This window comes from Henckelia pumila, chromosome 4 (genome assembly GCF_033568475.1).
Source record: "Henckelia pumila isolate YLH828 chromosome 4, ASM3356847v2, whole genome shotgun sequence".
Lineage (NCBI taxonomy): Eukaryota > Viridiplantae > Streptophyta > Magnoliopsida > Lamiales > Gesneriaceae > Henckelia > Henckelia pumila.
Window position 1 is genome coordinate 77,124,738 of NC_133123.1, and position 15,956 is coordinate 77,140,693.

General features: G+C 37.9%; 1 protein-coding gene across 3 annotated transcripts; it reads right to left on the reverse strand.

The window, feature by feature from the left end:
* Positions 1 to 12,396: 12,396 nt before the first annotated feature.
* On the reverse strand, positions 12,397 to 14,965 carry LOC140894786 (protein ENDOPLASMIC RETICULUM-ARRESTED PEN3). Of its 3 annotated transcripts, none has more exons than XM_073303411.1 (2): positions 14,849 to 14,910; positions 12,397 to 14,667 (listed from the first exon to the last, which is right to left on the reverse strand). In XM_073303411.1, the coding sequence occupies exon 2, from the start codon at positions 14,336 to 14,338 to the stop codon at positions 12,941 to 12,943; it is 1,398 nt and encodes a 465-aa protein (XP_073159512.1). In that variant the 5' UTR covers positions 14,339 to 14,667; positions 14,849 to 14,910; the 3' UTR covers positions 12,397 to 12,940. The 3 variants fall into 3 exon arrangements, with proteins under 3 accessions (XP_073159512.1, XP_073159511.1, XP_073159510.1); XM_073303410.1 differs by having other exon boundaries at positions 12,399 to 14,667; positions 14,840 to 14,965; XM_073303409.1 differs by having other exon boundaries at positions 12,399 to 14,667; positions 14,844 to 14,963.
* Positions 14,966 to 15,956: the final 991 nt, after the last annotated feature.

Consider the following 15,956-nt stretch of genomic DNA (forward strand, 5'->3'; position numbering starts at 1 on the left):
ACCCACGCTATCACTTTTTTTTTTCACATAATTCCACTTTTCACATTCAAATTCCGGAGGATATATCATTCAAACATGCAATTTACTCCTGTCAAGGTGGGAATTAGTGTTTAAGCTCGTAATTGGTAGTGAAAGCGGGTCATGAAAAAAAATGACGAATGGGGGTTTATCACACGTTTTCACGCATGCCATTCGATTTCATTAAAGCTCAAATAAGGTACTAGGGATAGAATATATTAATGGGTAGCTTTAAAGGCTCAAACGATTCAAAGAAAAATTGCCTAAATCATCCCTAATCACAGTTTTGCCCGTATTGCGCCTCGAAGAGTGTTCGAACTAATTCTAGACAAGTTTCAATTCACCATCAACTTATACAAATTCAATCAGTGCATAGACTCAAAAATCATCAACAAGGAATGATGATCTTCACAAATACCAGGAAATGTACCTCAAGTACTCATATAAGTGTAGGCTCAAAAAGGGCACTAGAGATAATTAATTGAAAGAAAAATTAGGCCCAAAAAATTTCAACAACGCCTCAATCATCTATATGTTTGCATTTTTCAAACTCAGATTCTAGCACAAGTGACAGAGTCTATCAGAGATCATTTATTTAATTGGTTTCACCAGTTCAAATTGGTCAGACAGGAATCCAAAAGTTGCATCATTGGCCATGCTATCCAATTCTTTCTTGACTACAAAATGAAATGCTATGTTTACGAATTAGATGCAACTAATGACATAATGAATGCAAACAGAATGCCATAAAACACGAAACTAAAAACTAAACACCCCCAAACTTAAATAAAGCATTGTCCACAATGCTTCAGAGATACACAAACATAAAAATAACTAAAAGACAACGAACATATGCAATGCAAAACAGAAAGCACCATGCAAAAGGGACTCCCCTGGTCTACTGTTGTGCAAAAGCATCAGGATTCTCCTCGTATTCTGGAGGAGGCTGTGGAACATAAGTGTCCTGTGGGGCTGGCGGAGCATACTGGGAAGGGACGGAAGACTGGAATGGGAATGGAGGTGGATATTGCGGTGCCGCACGAAAACCCGATGTATCAAGTCCCAATTGTGTCGCCATGCTGCGCATAATGTCTTCCACATTATGTAAATGAGTGGAAGAAGCCTGAAAATAACTCATGGCATAGTGATCAAAAGCCGAGCTCTCAATAGCCATGTCCTGCGCGGTACGATGAGGAGGAGTGAGCTGAGGCGGTCTTTGACTGCTAGAAGAACTCCCGACATGCGGCTGACTGCCATAGAATTCCAAATTTCGCTTTGCTTGCTTTGAAGTATCAAGCTTCTCATCAACGGTTTTGAATGCCGGGAGCCACTCCTCATCGGTACTAATCGGAACGCCCGCCTGGCGACATAAGGCTGTGATGGTGTGGGGGAAGTAGAGGCCTACCATCGGATTCTGCATCGAATACTGAATGGAATCATGGACAATAGTGCCCACATCAACCGGCCACCTCTTCGTAATAGCATAAACAAGAATAGCCCTATCGGCTTGCACGTCAACGGTGTGTAGCACGGGTAAAAGGCGTTGGGCAATGAATGCATACCACAATGCCGGCTCAATTTTTAGAAAACGCTCCGGGAAATGAGTGACCCGGAGGGGGTCGTGCCAACGAACACCCGCATGACACATCTCTCTCAACATCAAAGGATAATCTGGGTTCGCCTTAAAACTTCTAAATTGACTATCATCCACTACGGGGGTATCAAACAACCTATTCAATGATTCTGCATCAAACGATACAAGTCTCCCCCTAACAACAGCTTTCGAATCCTCGCGGGCAGGGGCATTCGCATAAAATTCCCGAACCACCAGAATAATGGCTGGTTCGGGTTCTTTCCAAAACAGGGTCCATTTCCTCTTGATAATCCCCAAGGCAACAAATTCATTACAATCCATAGTTATACCCCGCTCAGCAATAGGATTTCGATTTAGTCGAGCATGTTCGTACCTTTCTTGGGCTTCCAAAGAGACGAACTTGTTGGATAATTGAGCGGAGGATGAGGAGCTAGGGACGATAGGGCCGGATGAACGGAATCTTTTGGCAGGCATGGTGGTGGTCGGCCGGAGCAGAGGCGGCCGGCGGTGGTGATGTAAAGAAGAGTGCACAAATGAATGATTCCCTTAGAAATTTCCTGGCCTAAACTTGAGCGCGATAATAAACTCCACAAATCTGCAATGTAAGATCAATAATGTTAAGAATCAATGGAGAAATTAGAGAGGAAAGATTTGGGGATTTAGGGTTTATTGGAGAGAAGAAGAAGAATAGAAGGAGAAGAAAGTGGGAGAGAAAAGAAGAAGTCTCGATTTGTTTTCGTTTGCGCCTCTCGCGCGCGCGCGCGAGACTTAGTCTCTGACCGCTTGACTTGCGCGCGCGCGCGCTATTCCTTTAGAGTTCTCTGGAGCGCGAGCCTGCACGCGCGCGAGACAGGGGCTCGCGCGTGCGCAGTACAAAATTGCAGAATCTCTATACCTCGCAAGAATAATAACACCACTTAAAAATACCAAAACAAAAATAAATAAATAAATAAAATTAAAACACTGGGTTGCCTCCCAGCCAGCGCTAAATTTATAGTCTATAGCCCGACTCTACCTCCCTCTTTAATTTGTCGGGTCTTGCAAGTCGACGGAGGTCTGTGTCTGATCCACGATACCACCTTGATAAATTTTTATCCTATGTCCGTTAACTTTGAATGCTCCTGTGGCCGGACTAAAAATTTCTACCGTACCATACGGCATCACTTGCTTGATAGTATACGGTCCTGACCATCTCGAACGAAGCTTTCCTGGCATGAGCTTTAAGCGTGAGTTATATAATAAAACATCTTGGCCTACCTCGAATTCACGTGGGACAATGCGCTGATCATGCCACTTCTTGGTCTTTTCCTTGTAGATTCTGGCATTTTCATATGCCTCCAACCTGAGCTCTTCAAGTTCATTCAATTGTAGTAACCGTTCTTCACCTGTAGCCTGCACATCAAAATTCAGAAATTTAGTAGCCCATAGTGCTCTATGTTCAAGTTCAACAGGAAGATGACATGCTTTACCATATAACAACCTAAATGGAGAAGTTCCTATAGGTGTTTTAAAAGCAGTTCGATAGGCCCATAACGCGTCATCTAATTTATTTGACCACTTTTTCCTGTTCGCATTCACAGTTTTCTCCAAAATTCTTTTCATTCGTCCTACAAGCTAGTGCTTCAACCCACTTAGACACATAATTGACCGCAACCAAAATATACTTGTTTCCTTCAGACACAGGAAACGGTCCCATGAAATCTATACCCCACACATCAAAAACTTCACATACAAGAATATTATTGAGGGGCATCTCATGTCTCCTAGAGATATTACCAACCTTCTGACAAGCATCACAAGAAATCACATAGGTAAAAGCATCCTTAAATAATGAAGGCCAATAAAATCCCGACTGAATTACTTTGGCGGCGGTACGACCCGCACCGAAGTGACCTCTAGTCGGACCTGTGTGACAGTGTGAAAGTATAGATCTTACCTCTTCTGCTGGAATACACCTATGAATGATACCATCTGCACAAATCTTAAACAAAAACGGGTCTTCCCACAAAAAATATTTCAAGTCAGAGAAGAATTTCTTCTTCTGTTGATAAGTTAAATGCGCGGGAATAAACTTACTTGATAGATAGTTAACAATATCTGCATACCATGGTAGGTTGGATACCTCAAACAACTGCTCATCTGGAAAATCATCATGGATCCCCTGCGTTTCAGCGCCTTGATTTTCCAAACGAGAAAGGTGGTCCGCAACTTGATTTTCAGCTCCTTTCCTGTCAACAATTTTTAAATCAAATTCTTGCAATAGTAAAACCCAACGAATTAACCTGGGTTTAGCATCCTTTTTGCTCATCAAATACTTCAAGGCCGAGTGATCCGTGTGAACTATGACTTTGCTCCCCACCAAATAAGATCTGAACTTATCCAAGGCGAATACGACTGCGAGAAGCTCTTTTTCAGTAGTCGCGTAATTCAGTTGGGCGGCTGACAGGGTGATACTGGCGTAGTAAATCACATGAAGTGCCTTGTCCCTCTTTTGTCCAAGCACGGCTCCCAATGCGGTGTCACTGGCGTCACACATCAACTCAAACGGCAGATTCCAATCAGGTGCTACTATCACCGGTGCAGTTGTTAATTTCTCCTTCAAAATTTTAAAAGCCTGCAAGCACTCAGCGAAAAAATTAAAAGGCACCTCTTTGATTAACAGATTAGTCAGAGGTTTAGCAATAGAAGAAAAATCTTTAATAAATCTCCTATAGAAACCAGCATGCCCAAGAAAACTCCTAATGCCCTTCAAATTTGCGGGAGGTGGAAGTTTTTCAATTACTTCAAGTTTTGCTCTCTCCTCTTCCACACCTAACTCAGACACCTTATGGACTAAAACAATGCCCTCTTTCACCATGAAGTGGCATTTTTCCCAATTCAATACCAAATTACTCTCCTCACATCTCTGCAACACTTTTTTCAGATTAAACAAACATGCATCAAAAGATGATCCTACCACAGAGAAATCATCCATAAACACTTCTATGAACTTTTCAACCATATCATGAAAAATAGCCATCATACATCGCTGAAAAGTGGCAGGGGCATTACACAACCCAAATGGCATCCGTTTATATGCAAAAGTACCATAGGGACAAGTAAAAGTGGTTTTGTGTTGGTCCTCAGGTGCTATAGGAATTTGCATATATCCAGAATAACCATCCAAAAAACAATAAAATGCATGCCCTGCAAGTCGCTCAACCATCTGATCAATAAAGGGAAGGGGGAAGTGATCCTTACGGGTGGCATCATTCAATTTCCTATAATCTATGCAAACCCGCCACCCCGTAACAGTTCTTGTAGGAATCAATTCATTGTTGGAATTTTTAATTACAGTCATCCCTCCCTTTTTAGGCACGACTTGAGTTGGACTCACCCATTCACTATCAGATATAGGGTAGATAATACCTGCATCAAGGAGCTTGATTACCTCCTTTTTCACTACCTCTTGCATTGCTGGGTTAAGTCGCCTTTGTGGTTGAGTCGATGTCTTATGTTCCGCCTCCATCAAGATTTTGTGCATGCACATGGTTGGACTAATACCCTTAAGATCGGCCAAACTCCAACCTATGGATCTTATGTGTTCTCGGATCAGACGCAGCAACTTTTCCTCCTCGCAACATGTCAAAGAAGATGAACAAATTATTGGCAGTTTATCGTTGTTTAATACATACAAATACTTCAAATGAGATGGAAGTGGTTTAAGTTCAAGAGTAGGGGGCTCTTCGAGGGATGGCTTCAGCGGTTTTGGAGCATGGTTGAGCTCTCCCATCTTGGTATTGATGAGTCTGTCGAAGGGTAGACTCCAATCCAAATACCGTGCTACTTCATGAACTTCCTCACTAACCTGTTGTTCATCAGTTGTACCTGTCAAACATATTTCTAATGGATCCACCGACAACTGTTCCTGCATAGAACACTCAACCAAATCATCAGTAACATCAATTCGGAAACAGTCAGAATTGTCTGCAGGATATCGAATGCCATGAAAAACATTAAAATTACTTTCTCATCATTCATACGCAATATCAATTCTCCCTTATGCACATCAATCAAAGCCTTTCCAGTGGCTAAAAATGGTCTACCCAAAATAAGAGGTATCTCACGATCCTCTTCCATATCAAGCACAACAAAATCTACTGAAAATATAAACTTATCAACCTTAACCAACACATCCTCTACAATTCCCCTTGGATATTTTATAGATCTATCAGCTAATTGTAGGGAAATAGTAGTTGGCTTAACTTCACCAATTCCTAGCTTTTCAAAACATGAATAAGGCATAAGATTTATACTTGCACCTAGATCACATAAAGCCTTATTAAAAAATGATTTTTCAATAGTGCATGGGATTGAAAAGCTATCGGGATCCTTAAGTTTCGGAGGGAGTTTATTTTGTAAAATGACAGAACACTCTTCCGACAACTTAACAGTTTCAAAATCCACAAGTTTTCTTTTGTTAGACAAAATCTCTTTTAAAAATTTTGCATAACTAGGCATTTGAGCTAAAGCGTCTGCAAAGGGAATATTAATATTAAGCTTTTTGAAAATCTCTAAGAATTTTGCAAATTGATTATACAATTGCATTTGCTTTGCTCTCTGGGGGAAGGGAAGTTTACTCAAGTCAATCTTCTCAATAATAGATGAGTGAGAAGACTTACCTTTCTTGCCTGTAGGCGTGGAGTCTGCCTGCTTTTGTGCTTCATCCAGCTCTTTTTCCTTGACTAGGTCACTTGCTTCTTCATCCTCAGTATTCTTTGCATCAGTATCTGCTTGCGATCTAGTTACCGCCAGAATAGCATTGACATCCTTTGGATTCCTCTCAGTATTGCTAGGCAACGATCCTGCTGGCCTAGTTGATAGCTGTGTAGCTATCTGACTCATCCGTGTCTCTAATTTTTGTAACATTGCCTCTTGATTCTGTAGACGGGTCTCAGTACCAGCTACATATTTCATCATAATTTCTTCAAAAGAGGGCTTCTTCTCTACTGGCTTCGATGTGTTAGCTGTAGGATCTGCAGCTTTCCAAGCGAAGTTTGGATGGTTTTTCCAGCCAGGATTGTAAGTGTTGCTGTATGGATTGTACTGCTGTCTCCCTTGATTTCCCATAAAGTTCGCTGCATCAACTTCAAATACTTGTTGTTCGTCAGGCTGTTGGACTTGCACATGATTGGCTGAAGATGTCTGCATAACTGCCATCTGATGGGTAAGTGCATCGATCTTGGCATTAAGTGATGTTAGTGCATCGACTTCAAGAACTCCAGCTTTCCTCTCTTTTTTAGCATCTGGCCATCCATGTTGCTCTCAGCCATATTTCCTATAATTTCCCATGCCTCTGCCGGTGTCTTTCTGAATAGGCTTCCGTTGGCAGCATCATCTAACATGGAGCGAACAGATTGATCAACCCCATTGTAAAAAGTCTGAGTCTGCTGGCTTTGAGTGAGATTATGTTGAGGAAACATCCTCAACATCTTTTTGAATCGAGTCCAAGCAGCATTTAACGATTCAGCTTCCTTCTGCCTGAATGATATGATATCAGAGAACATTTTTGCCATCTTTGTGGGCGGAAAATATTTATTCAGAAAGATCTGAACAAGTTGATCCCATGTAGTAATAGAGCCAGCAGGCAGATCATCTAGCCATTCAGCAGCTTCTCCTTGTAGAAAGAATGGGAATAACCGCAGTCGCATTCCATCAGATGATACCCCATTCACCTTGAACGTGTCGCAGATCGACAGAAAACGCTCCAGATGAGCGTAAGGGTCTTCTACAAATGAACCCCCGAATCTAGCTTGCAATTGAATCAGCTGAATAGTAGAGGGCTTCAGCTCGAAATTGTTTGCCTCAACAGCGGGGCGAACTATGCTAGATCCATAACCTTCAGTTGGCGGATGGATAATATCCCATACAGTACGGTTGTCTGTCATCTCTACTTCAGATTCAGATTCTGACTTTAGTTCAAGATTGAAAGATTTCTTAGCTTTTCGGATCCTGCTAAGTGTGCGCTCAAAAATAGTCCCCGGCAACGGCGCCAAAAACTTGACCGGCTTTTTCGGTATAAATAAATTCTACTGGCAAGTGAACCAGGTCAAATTATAATAAAGTGGACTAAGGTCCAGATGTCGAACCCACAGGGACTGTAAAAATATGATTACCAAAATCTATTTATCTCTACTTAATCTAGACTAATGAATAAAGATGATTTCAGATTTTAGATAAAAATAATAAAATTGCAATAATATCAAATTAATTAGAACGCAAATTACAACGCAGTTGGAAACTTTGAATTACGTAAAATTTTGGAAAAATTCGATCAAGAACACACGTAGGTACCAGACAATTCATGCAACAAGAAATCGATCTAAGATATCAGACTTAATCATAATTCACGGGAATTTTCCTAATTTGTTCGAAGGACTATTTCTAGAACAATCAAACCTATTCAAATCTTGATGAACTAATCTTTCGTAATTCTAATCAAATTTGAATGCATAATCACTGTGAAAATTCAGTTAACCCCTAAACCGCATAATGAAACCGAATTCTATTTCTAGTCAGTTTTACACTATGTTGAAAATCAAAGTGATCGAATTCGAAATCTCCTCTGTCGACTTGGGAATCGATTAACAAGCAAACAAATAACTGGCCAAAAAATTTGTAAGACGAAGATAAATTTGATAATCAATAAACTCAATTAAGTCTGAAAATCTCAAATAAATAAACCAAGTTTTTTACATAAACTGTCTGGCCCAATCACGTGGCCTTGATCGAAAGAAGAAACTACTCACTAATAATCATGATTCAATAATCCAAGTTTTAAAACATAAAGTAAAAAAATACTAGAATAAAAGAAAATCTGAAGAACTTTGCTCCCTAGCCGCCGCAAGCTTTTCCCGTACTCCAAAAAGATCCAAAAGTCCTTAACAAAGGCATCCAAATTCTATATATATGACCGCGCCCAATAAAATTCTTTCAAAATAATATTAAATTCGAAAACTAGGTCACGGACACGCGCGCGCGCGCCTAAGCAGTCTCGCGCGCGCGCAGCTTAAAAGAACAGTGACTTCAAATGCCTCGCGCGCGTGCGAGGAAAGAGCTCGCGCGCGCGCACCTTGCCCTGGAAACCTCTGACTTTTCCTTCTGCGCACGCGCGAGACTCTTTCTCGCGCGCGCGCGGCTTGGACGCACAGAAATCCCAAATTTTCTTTCATTTCCTACAAAATTCAACCAGGTGAATCCAAATCAAACACATAACATAAAATGCTAACAAAACTTACGAAAATCACTTAAATGCATGCAAACTAAACATGAAATGCTATAAACTAATGCATACTAAACATACTTATCAGGTACCAAATGAGAGTGGTAACCTTCCTCCTGTATTTCCTTTTCTAGAACCCGAAGTGTGTTCTAGATTTATGATTTTATTTTGAAGATCCTTTAGGTTTCCAAGAATTTTTTCTTATTTCTTAAGGATTTCTTCAATTTGCCGAGGTATTTCATACAGCTGATTGCTGCAATATTGTATCGTATTTTAAATTTCTCTAAGATCTCCGGAGAGTTTAGAGGAATCTGGGGTAATCTCTAAAAATTGAGAGTTAGAAATCATTTTTCTTTATCTCTTCAAAATTAAGAGCATTAATCACAACCTGTTGTAAGTAATCTATTGTGAATAGATTAACTTGTTTATAGGATTTCATATGAATAAAATCCTCTTGATTCAAACCTTCGTTTGAAGTCATCTTTTAAAAAAATCTTCTCCTCAACAAAGAAAAACATGAATTAACAAATAATATTATGTCTGAATAATTAGCCTAAGGCTTTGATACCATTTTTTACGGATAATTCTTTGTACCATGAATAAGCACAAAATCTTCAGATTTTAGCATAAAGTTTTTAAATTTTAAGCATAAAAAGCATAAATCCAGTACAAGAATTAAACAATTAAATATTCAAGTTTTGTGGTCCTAGGGAGCTATTGCAAAGAATCTTATGGGTAGGGACCTAGGACAAAGTCAAGTTTGGATTTGGGGATTTATCACCAATTTGCTCATAGATTTTATTTAAAATTCAAATATTTCTTTAAGAAGTCAATGGAGAATATTATTAATGAAAACTAATAAGATTGTAAACACCGGTTAATATGAAAGATAACACGTTGATTTATTAGTCATTCGTGCTTTGTCAAATATTTAGTTCAAGTTCTTCCAAAAATTAGTGGCATTCACCATTATCTAATCCAATTATATATATTGATTTATCATTTGTATATTATTCATTCATCGTCGTTCAATCCATGAACCAGTGGTGTCTAATAGTATTATTAGTTCCAAGTTGTTGGCTTGTTGCATACAAAAGCAAGTTTAAAAACTGAAATTGCTTCTTAATGAGTAATTTATCTTACTCTTGTGAATCAACGAACGGTTTTATTACACTGAGAACATGCTTGTTACAAGGAAATAAAGTGGAAATGGAATGAGCATTCTCATCTCATTCCTTATACACATGATTGGTTTGACATTGGAATGAAAATGTCCATTCCCATTGAAATGTCTATTCCCGTGAACATGAGATGATGAGAATGACCATTCCATCCATTTCCCATATCTCATTTCCATATTTATATGCAATCTTTTCCATATTTAAATTATTTAAACTAATATTTACTTATATAATTATAACAATATATTATAATATATATAAAAATAATTATGTTATTATTTTATTATTATATTAATAATAATATTTTTGTAATATTGATTATTAGTATTATGATTTATTTATTATTATTATTTATGAAAGTATTAATAAAAAAATATTATTATTTATTTATTACAAAAATAATAATATTATTTAATATTTTTTTGAAAATAATAATTAATATTATTTATCTATTATAAAAATTAAAAAATAATATTATAATTGTATCTTATTATTATAATAACATAAAAATTATTATTATAAAATAAAAATTTAAATGAGTTAAACTATATAATGATAATTTTATAATAATTGATACATCTTAAATATTAATAATAATAAAAAGCTTATGAATTACTATTATTTTGATACATGTAGTTAAAATATGATTTTTTTTATTAAAAATTATTTCATTTCATTCCTTCTTCATTTCAATAGTATCAGTCGTTGGAATGAAATAAAACAACTATTTCATTCCTAATCTCATTTCATTCCAAAATCGATTTCATTCCTACCTTATTCCTTTCCAACGTACCAATCATGCTCTGAATTGTTATTAAAATAAAGAACAAGGAAAAATTATTACATGGTGCTATGTGCTAGTATGACAAGTGACTGATATCAAGTCTTTGGTTCACTGTAAATTGTATTCTTCCCGCATCAATACATCTCCAAGATTGATTTTATGTTTCGAGGTTTTCCATTTATTTTTGTTGATAGGGTCCAATTTTCTGAGTGGGAAGATTTAAGTCGAGAATTTGACCCTACAAATAATTCGAGTACCAGAAGGAGTTAACAAGAAGCATCAGTCGTGAAACCTTCCTTCGCAACAAAATTTGCCATAAAACATTATAATTTCGAAACAACATGGTGGGAAATCAAAAAGTTTTTTTTCAAAGATATATAACTCCACTTGGTTCGTGGATAGGATAAGTTAAAGATATATAAAAAATGTGATTAAAAAATGAAAGTTACGGATAAATAATGTAGCGAGATATATTATATGAGGTTTGATATGATTTAAACTAGTTGATTAATTTTGTTCATTATCTCTAAATGACCAAAATACCCATGATGAGTTAAAAATTACAGAGGCAATTATAAAAATAAATTTAAGAACATATTTCCTTTTTGAAACTATAACATATATATTTTCAAAAATCGAATTATAAAAGTTGAGTGCTCATTCACCATTTTTATGATCACTCTCATTTCTTAGTAGGTTAAAACCGGGTTTCATTTCCAAAAAAAAAAGGTTAATATAACACCTTTTTGGACTAGCCTGTCACAAAAGGTTTGCCCAATGTGGTTTACCTGACTAGCGTAGTTTGCAGGCTATTGCGTTCGTCCGTGGTTTATCCAGAGCGCACCGAAAAATAGCGGCTGCGGGTTCCCACGTCACACAAAAAAAGGTTAATCTATTTTCGGTTTAAAAACAACAATTTTCAGTCTCAATTTTTTTTAAAAAAAATCGAACATCCACAATCAAAAAATTTGAGAAACAGTTACAGCTCTGTAAAAAAAAAAAAACGAGGTGGGTATCGACATTGTTATCTTCAATTTCATGTTTCTCTTCAAAGCTACATTCCTTCCAAGATATTGGGTTTTTTTAGCAAGAAATCAAAAAAAAAAGTATGAAACTGTAAATAGTTCAAAGAAGACGATAATGTCTTATATACATGGATTTATCACAGGCCCCTCGTTTCGATGAAAAACCCCCCACACTCAAAGCAAAGGAAAGTATATCAAGCATGGGGACGAATTCGCAAGGTCGGAATGGTCAAATTATAGATGTACATAGCACTGCAATCAACCAAGGAGGAAAACGAAAATTTGTCATCAACAAGTGAGATGAAGAAGTTATTGCTTTAGTATAGCTTAATAAAAACTTGTGACGAAGTATCAGATAGATTCCATAATCTAAATGATTGTTATATAAACTTCATCTTCAGGAATTCTGGTTTGAACAGTTCCTCTACTCTACAAAACTATTCTCGTCCTACTCTAGAAATCCCTCATTATATGCATGCATGCAATGACACTACTCATTTTTCAATATATGAACGGCCACATAACTCTAATTAAGTAGTCTATGTCACAAACAGTTACATGCTATGTATAGTCTGTAGATACATAGACAAACACATACACCAGGATAAAATGAGTTTTTCGAAGAATTAATACAATTATGTTACGGCAGTAAATAAGTTAACTCCAGAAATCTAATGTAAAATGAACCGACAACAAACATCTTAAAACAAAATGAGCTTATGGTGGTCGATCACCCTGAAAATTAACTTTGCAATGCTTCTGAATTTCAGTATTTGAATGGACATGACTTTAAACTAACCTGCGAGTCTTGAATTTTGTGTTGATAAAAATAAAGGAAGACACAAGAACCAGTTAAGTTCTTCAAAGGGGCCAAGGACTACTATCAATTTCCTTTGTAATTTGAATCATAAGACCAGGGAGATTGTACATCCGGGGTAGAGGATCCTCTCACTAGAACCTTGCAAACTCCAACAATTTCTGCTATGGAACCAATATCATGAAAAAAAACACAAATGTGACCGAGAGGGGCTCTATCGTATCCACTGTAACCTAACACCTCGGCACAAACGATCATTATCAAATAACTGAGACGACACCAGAGTTGTAAGAACTTTGCCAAACCTCAATCCCCTCGACATTTTCTCGAGTCACGAAAAGCCTATCGCCGCCACCCTCGATTTTCTTTATGATCCCTCTTTCGGAGTTCTCTGCTTTATCCACATAATTCCTTCTATACGACTCCTCATTGGCAGTTCCTTCATCTTCATCGGCCATAGTTCTTGACCACACCTCTAGCTCCCCCTCTCTCCCCACAAAAACTTGCTTCCTATAACAACAGATCACAAAATTCCCACCACCACTTCCTCCTACATTCCGCATACTCAGGTTCTTCTCTTTCAAATAAACCCATGGATCATCGCTTAATTTGCGTAAATCTGCTACCCCAAGATCGCCAGATTTCGAGCAGAGTTTGAACAGTGACAGTCTATCGTAATCTACGGCCACATCGGCAAATGAGTCACCAAATCTGCTGCTTCGACCTGACCCTGGTTCATTCGTCTCCCAAACCACATCTCGGGTTCTCGGGTCCCATATCCTGATATAACCTGAGTAGCCGAATGCACCTGAGGTAACAGAGCTCCCGATCAAAATCCCCATCTCTGATAAAAATGCAAGCTTTCCTGGAACCACGTTTTTTGCTGAATTTCCTGACATTCTCCCAATCTCGGAGGAAATTTTCATAGCTGATTTATCTATCCTCAGAACACAATTCTCTCCATGATGACACTCATAGGAGGCGTAGATTGAATCCTCCGAGTCAACAATCGCGTGGACACGGGCCTTGTATATCCTGACATCGGTCGGGTCGACCCACTCGAACGAATCGACTCGGCTTCCATTCGCCATGTTGTAAAGATGTAAACCCCACCCAGATAAGGAACTGACGGCAGCAATCTCCGGTCGGACCCGCTTCACTGAGGTGATGTAGTCTAAATGCGTCCGAACAGTAGCGGTGTGGCTCAGATTCCAATCGTAAACCGATATCTGCCCGCCATGAGCGACCCAAAGCGATCCATCAGAGTCGTTGGCGTTAAAGTCTGAGACGACAGCTTCGGAAGAGGGCCTAACGGTGTTGACCAAAGAGACGTCGATGCCATTGAGTTGAGTGGGCGCGAGTGCGGACTTGAGTTGAGATTCGATGCCGTAGTAAAGTGCCTCGTCAATTAGCTCCTCGTTGGAGAAGCGTTTAGCGGTGGAAGGGAGACGGTTAGACCGGAGGAGGGACAGTAAGACTGAAAATATCTCTGGGTCACGGTCGATAAAGATCTCTTCGTTGATTAACCTGTTCGATAGTGCGAATAATAGGGAGTCGGGGCCGCCGGATCGAATGGTTGAGACGGTGGTCTCGAAGAGCTTGCCGCCCACGTTCAGCTTGATGCGGTCACCAGTTCCAATGGTGGGTTGCTCCGCCATGGACGGTGGTCCCGAGGGGTAGCTTCTATGTGCCTGAATAGATTTTATCAACGGATTTAGGGAGACAGCGAGGCTTGTATCCCAACCCCTCCCCAGTCTCGAATTTGACAGTAATTTTAGATCAGCACAACTTCCCCAAAAGAAAATAATCCAAGATGTTTCACAAATCCCTCTAAATGCCACCTCTGTATGATTCAAACAACTATCTAAACCACGAATTGGAAATCCTATCAACCCAATACTCCGCACTGTTTTTCCAAATTCTTCGAATGCAATACAAATTCCAGCGTTTATTCCAAATCCTAAAACTGCAATTCGAGTCAAAGCACCTAAAATTTCACAAAGAATGCATATATATTCGTTATCAGAACACCCATATACAATAAATCATCCAAAAGGCTGTCGGAACCGTAAAAATTAAGCTCCGAAACCCAGCGGACAAGAAACGAATGATTGCCAAGTACAAAATGCTTCGAAAAAATGATAAACTTAAGTACTCACGTACGTCACGATCGTCTGAGAAACGGAGGCGGCGAACGCCGACTGAAGTACCGATGGCGATGATATGTGAAATTTTTTACGGCAGATTTTTTTGTTGTGTGCAAGTAGTAAGAGAGAAGATTAAAGTTTGAATATCTAAAAAAAATGAAATTTTGGATTTTAAAATCCATGGAATTGAAATTTCATTTTGTGTTTGGCAAAAAGTTAAAATATATTTTAGAATTTGATATTATAAATTTTGGATAAATGATATTTTATAAAAAATTATAAAAAAAATTTAAAATATATAAGTAAAGTATATGAATTTATTATTAAAAATAATTTTATTACTTTATAAACTCAAATCCCGTGAAATCCGACCAATTTTGTCAAGATTTCACATAACTAATTGAAATCCCATCAAATCCCACCAAATACCAATCCCGTTTTGAAATCCCAAGTTGCCAAACAGTGAAACGGTATTATCCCCACCAAATCCCGTCCAATTCCCGTGATCCAAACACAGTAAGCGAAGTGGAAGAAACTGTGTATTATCGGCTTTGGTGTTTTTTTTCTTGTTAAAAGTAGGATGGCAATCAGGGCTAAACCCGGCCCCGCATCGAATTTGGTCCGGCGAAGCGGGTTCATATACGGGTTTTGGGTGAGTTTTGGGTTTGGACAGACCCGCCCCACCAAAAAAATATATTAATATATAAATATAAAATATATTTGTATATATATATTAATAATATATAATTATATTTTTATATTAAATAATCAATACTTTATTTATAATTTGAGTTTATAATATTTTTGGGTTGAAATGATTTTAATATATCATGATATTTTAAATATGAAAATATATTAAAATTATAAAAAAAATTTAGTTCTTAATTATTAATTAAATAAAAATGATGTGAGAATATTTTTTGTCTTAAATATTGTTAATATAAATTTTAAATAAATTTAATGATTTTTTATTAATTTTTTATTTAATAAAATTTAAATTATATAAAATTTGACGAGTCCAACGGGTCTAACCCGGATTGAACCCGTAGGGTTCACGGGGCGGGGCGGGTCCAAGGGAAGGCGGGTCGGGTCTCGGGTTTGCCCAAACCCGACCGGCTGCCATTCCTAT